The sequence below is a fragment of the Camellia sinensis genome, chromosome 1 (assembly GCF_055761805.1).
Source record: "Camellia sinensis isolate YWXY chromosome 1, ASM5576180v1, whole genome shotgun sequence".
Taxonomy (NCBI): domain Eukaryota; kingdom Viridiplantae; phylum Streptophyta; class Magnoliopsida; order Ericales; family Theaceae; genus Camellia; species Camellia sinensis.
Window position 1 is genome coordinate 200,397,277 of NC_138961.1, and position 5,777 is coordinate 200,403,053.

The 5,777-nt window shown below is 31.6% G+C and overlaps 1 protein-coding gene across 1 annotated transcript; it reads left to right on the forward strand.

Annotated features, from left to right (window-relative positions):
- The first annotated feature begins 1,798 nt into the window (after positions 1-1,798).
- On the forward strand, positions 1,799-4,441 carry LOC114296128 (glyoxylase I 4). The gene is made up of 3 exons (XM_028240420.2): positions 1,799-2,116; positions 3,017-3,131; positions 4,080-4,441. Exons 1-3 carry the CDS (start codon positions 1,917-1,919, stop codon positions 4,377-4,379), a joined length of 615 nt encoding a protein of 204 aa, XP_028096221.2. The 5' UTR covers positions 1,799-1,916; the 3' UTR covers positions 4,380-4,441.
- Positions 4,442-5,777: the final 1,336 nt, after the last annotated feature.

Here is a 5,777-nt window from a genome sequence, read left to right on the forward strand (position 1 = left end):
CAGAAAACTCAAACCATTAGTTTTTTTCAATTTTAAAACTGAGAACATTATCAGTATTTTTTTCCCAGTTTTGCACATTAATGTTCCACCACTACGCTCCTTTCATAGACACAAAATTTTTAATTTTGCACCAAAAAAAATTTAATTTTTTCAAAAAAAAAAATTCACATGATTTTTTTTAAAGTTTTTGTCAATTTGAAAGTTGATATTTTAAAGTTTTAAAAATCAAAATAAATGTCAAAGTATCATATTCCTTTATAAATAGTCATAAATGATAAACACTCATTATTTGAAGGACAATTCTGACTATTAAAAATTTAATAGAACTTGAAGATCCAAAAAATCTATTGAGTATAAGTTCATAAATTAGAACTTGTATGTAAATATCTTAACAATATATATGTATTAACTAGAGCACAACGGAGCAACTTCAAATACGAATTATAAATTTTAAAGTTTAATCAGCAATTAAAAGATAGATCGGTATGAATTGATATGAATCGACATAATTTTAATAAATTGAATAATATTTTACACAACCCTAATAGTGGTAAACTAGGGCTTTGTTACAAATTATTGTTATTATTGTTTATTTTTTAAATAAAAGTGGTCCTCATACTGAGGAGATGGCTGCCAAGTTACAGTTGGATAAGGGTCAGAAGTTAGTTTGATAATATTTTGGGTAAGCTGGAAGAGTTGAGATCATCTCATTCAAGTCTCTCTTTTATCTCCCTACTTGCAACGGTAGAAATATACCGTGAGTTGATCTAACAATTTAGATTTAGCTATTTAAAATATATATTAAAAAAAATAAATTCAAATTTATTTTTTCTGCCCAAATCTAAACCGTTGAATCAATTCACGATACATCTCTACCGTTGCAAGTAGAGAGACAAGGAAAGAACTCAAGGAGAGGATCTCAACTCTTAGAAAGCTCTTCAAACTTATTGGAAAAATATATTTCATCCAAATAATTTTTTTTTTTTTTTACTCTACATTTTTTGTTACACTAAACACCAAAAATTATAGAAAATAATTTATAAAAACATGCTTCACTAAAACAAACAGAGCACAACATTAAAATATAATCATCAATTAATTGTAAAATAAGATAGAGAGAAAATAGATAATATCATTTATCAAGGGTCCATTACAGTCCTATGAAAATATAAGATAAAATAATTTTAAGGCTATTTTCTCCAAAAAAAGGAATAAGGAGAGTATTTTGAGCTATGATTAAAGCGTGCCAAATATTTATATCAGCCAACAGGACATGTGCATGATGAAGAAAATTGGGCAATCACATGATTCAAAACAACTCGAAAACGAAACATCTAAGAAGCTTCTCAACTATTTGGAACCTCTCCTCCTAGCGCACACACCATTTTAAGACCAAAAATATAACCGATGATAGAATCATATTCAATTTTTTTATATGTAAGATATGTTGCATCCTATATGAAAAGTTGTATGCTTCCTTCTGAAGTTTGAGATTCAAAATCTTTTAAGCGTAAATAATTTTTTGAGATCTGTCTATACGGAATTTGTCCCAACTTAAATGAGTTCCTCGTTAGTAGACAATGATTTAGTCCCATTCAAATTAGTCAGTCTATTGAACCGAATATCACATTATAAAAAAAAATAAAATGTTAATTAATTTATGTGTTCTTACAAGACATTGATCCTATGTTGTTGGGTTTCCAAATTTGTCCTATTAAATGAGAGAATCAGCCAGGAAAGTTCGTCAGTCCTAAAGGACAATTGTCTGTAAATTTGAATGAAAGCACGACCACATTTTGGGAATTTTCTCATCTATAAAAGAGTTACACTACTAGATTCATTCATGTTACACACACACACACACAAAAAGAAAAAGAAAAAACACAGAGAAGTTGTGAAATAAAAAAGGTGCAAAAATGGTGATAGAGGAGGAATTAATAAGCAGCTGTGAGAGTGAGTGTGAGGGTGAAGAAGGTGGTGAGCCACTGCCTCTTCTATCACTGAACCATGTATCTTTGTTAGTGAGATCGGTGTGGACTTCTGTGCGCTTCTATGAAGATGTGTTGGGCTTTTTCCTCATCAAACGCCCCTCTTCCTTTAATTTCCATGGAGCTTGGTCACCACCACCTCTCTCTCTCTCTCTCTCTCTCTCTCTCTCTCTCTCTCTCTCTCTCTCTCTCTCTCTCTCTCTCTCTCGTCCTTCTTTTTCTTTTAAATTATTAGTCGAGATGCACATAAATTAGTTTATTTACTTAATTATAAATAAATAAAGAAACTATTTTGTCTGCATTTAATTTGTAAGCACGATTTGATGGAAATTATTCTAGGATTAATTTCGGATAAGTTGTCCCATTATTTTTCTGAAATAAAATGAACCTACATATGAAGGGGGAAATCCCCTCAAAATTAAGTTAGTTATTCTGAATAAAATATGAACCAAGGGCTGGATTATTTTATCTTGAATGTATTTAATCTAATCTTACTTTCTTATTTGCCAATCAAACACAATCTCAATATATAATTTTGTTTAGGCACGGAATCCTAAGTTTCCAAATTCTTTTATTTTTCTATCACAATCCATTCTCGTCTTTGAGATTTTCATATGATTTTATGACCGAAATGTATTAAGACAAAGAATAATAGCGACTTTATTCAAACACATTTTTTATTAATAGATAATTCTCTATAAAAATGAGTGAATCAAGTGGTCTTGTATGGTATATTCATTTCAAAAATTAAAACACAACTATAATCCTGACTCATCGCTCTCACATAATTTGAGATGAGTTTTTCTTTTTTTCTTTTTTTTTTCTTTCCAACAATGAAATTATTGAATTAAAAAATTGTATTTGGGAATCATTCTTCAAGAGAAAAACTCAATTCATTATTTTGTTCTTTAGTTGTTCATCTAAGCGACCAAAACAGAGCTTCTCTTTTTCTTCATACATATTAAATTATCAATCACTATTTATCAAGCTACTAACCACCTTGTATGATTTTTTTTCTTTCCCTTCAGGTTATTCAATTATGGAATTGGGATACACTTGCTTGAAAATGAGTCCATTGATGAGTACAACACCATGAATGAACCACGACCCATCAATCCCAAGGATAACCACATATCCTTTCAAGTAAGAACTACTATGGCGCTGTTTGGGAAGTGATTTGGCCGGCTATTATAGCCTAAAAAATTTTTTTAGCCAAAAAGCCATTTTGCAAGTTTTTTCAAAAAAAAAAAAAAAAAAAAAAAAGGGCCTGCACAGCGGCACTGTCAGCTACAAAATTTGATTTTTAGATGGTAAATTACAGTTTTATCCCTTGACAACAATTTAAAAAAATATATTTTTAGGGGCAAATTTGTCATTCTAATTTCAAACATCATTTCAACATATTTTTCAATACAACAACTCAAATAAAATTCATCTCAACTTCCCAAACACAAAAACTAAAATAGCCTACTAAAATAGCCAAAAAGCCAAATAGTCTACTAAAATAGCCACTCAAGCTTCTTCAATTTTTTGTTTAACCAAGGTTTTAAATAACAAAATGGTATTTAGTTGGATTAATAACAATATCGGGAATAACAAGCATTTTAAATTTTTAAATGTTTTCAATCGTTAAAATAAAAAAATAAAAAATAAAAATTTATAGTAATTGAACTGGTAGTATCAGATTACAATGGTAGAACCAGAAAATTTTGTTCGATAAGGTGATACCATGCACATAATCTTCTTATTTGGCAATCTGATATCTAAAATCTTACGTGAAAAATTTTATATACATATATATACAATACACAGACAATTTGCAAAAGCTATTATAGAAATAATATTTTCAAAAATTTTTGTGAGGGCAAATTGAAAAAATAAACTACGAGTAATATTTTTAAAAAAAATTGAGATAACTTTTGAAACAAAAAAAAACTCCCATCATTTTATACTATAGTGTATCAATATCAAAAGGTTAAAAAATCAATATGCTTAACCTAATTAAGCTTAAGTTAAATCATAGTTTTGTTGTATTGTGATAATATGCATGAACAATAATGATGATGAAAATTCTGGTATATCTTGTGACAGTGCAGTGATGTTGGACTGGTGAAGAGGAGGCTGGAAGAACTGGGAATGAAATACGCAACGGCGGTGGTGGAGGAAGGAGGGATCCAGGTGGATCAAGTGTTCTTCCACGACCCGGATGGGTACATGATCGAAATCTGCAATTGCGACAACCTTCCAGTCCTTCCCATCTCTTCCTGCCCATTCAAACCCAAGCATGGACTTGAAAACTACAAGAAGATGGAAGCAATTAGTAACTGTGGACTCATGGAAACTGTCATGATGGAGAGCTTGAGCGTGGATATGATGAACTTTTCATTCTAGTTAAAGTTGTCGAAAAGTGAACTCTTCTAAGTTCTATATTTAATTTGAATTGTTCATTACAAGGAGAGTTTTGTTATTGTTGTGTCTTACAAGGCCTTTTGGGTGCCTAAGGATCCTCTAGAGTTAATCCTCTAGAGTGATCTCCTAAAGTGTTTAATCCGACGACTGAGAATAAAACTCATCAAAACAACGTCGTTTTGGTGAGTATTTTCCAAAAAAAAAAAAAAAAAAAAAACTTTAATTCGAAATTTCTGCAGATCTTATATGAAGCAGTACAGAGACACACATAGAGACAAATAGAGAAAGAAAAGGGTTGTGTTTCAGATTTCCATCTCTTCACTCTCATCTTCTTTTTCTTCTTCTTCATGGGTATTAGCGTTCTTGATCTACTGGTTTCTTTATGGATCTTGATTTGGGTTGTTTATTGTTTTGGTCTGTTTATAGTTGGGTTGAAATCTATAGTTGGGTTGAAATGTTCTTTGGGTTTCTCTGTTTATTGCTCTCAGGAAGTTCATGGCCATGGATGACACCAAATCAATTTTCATGTGGGTTTCTTTGCAAATCCACCCATTTTCTTCTTCATCTCTCAAATCCATCAAAATCTCTGCAAAATCTGTCCTTGAAGCTTCTTGAAGAATAGAGATTAAAGTGAGTTTTTTGAAGAATAGAGAGCAAAAAACTAGAGGACATAGAGATTTCAAAAAATTAGATCTTTGCCAAAAAAAATCAATCTCTGCAAAATGAGTTTGGAATCAATCTCTAACAATGAAGTTGAGAAACTCTTGATTTGGGTTTCGAATACGCAGACCGTGGAATTGATCTTCGTCGAGTAACATTTTCATCTGGGATTTTGAGAGGCCTATCTGGTGTTGTGCATGATTTGGTTATCTCTGGAGAAGAAGAGTTTAGAAGTGTGGACATTTGAAGCTCTGTTAATCCAGCATTAGAAGAACCTGTTTGGGCATTCTTTGGAAAAGATGATGACCCAGATTCCAGTGTTGTGAGACTTTTAGAACTCCCACTTTAATTGTCTTGGTCTCTCCTTGAAGTTTCTTCAATAGCCAAAATGGAGACTACAACTTCATTGTTACCCACCTTCTGTTTCTCACCTTCCATGGGAAATGAGTTTGGAATCAATCTCTGCAAAATGAGTTTAGGAAATGAGTTTCTCAACTTCAATCTCTTCAATACCCAAAATTAGATCTTTGCCAAAAAAAATCAAAATCTCTGCAAAATGAGTTTGGGAAATGAGTTTGGAATCAATCTCTGCAAACTGAGAAGAAAAAAAAAAATTGGGTTGGCAACCAAAACGACGTCGTTTTGGAGAGGGATCATCTCAGCCATTGGTTCCATCAATAGGACACGTGTCGGGATATAAAAGAACACTCTAGAGGATCA

Excerpts from the sequence above, each read along its gene's own strand:
- LOC114296128 (XM_028240420.2), top strand. The coding sequence starts at position 1,917 with ATGGTGATAGAGGAGGAATTAATAAGCAGCTGTGAGAGTGAGTGTGAG. Across the intron at positions 2,117-3,016 it reads TTTAATTTCCATGGAGCTTG|GTTATTCAATTATGGAATTG; the intron begins GTCACCACCACC and ends CTTTCCCTTCAG. Across the intron at positions 3,132-4,079 it reads ATAACCACATATCCTTTCAA|TGCAGTGATGTTGGACTGGT; the intron begins GTAAGAACTACT and ends ATCTTGTGACAG.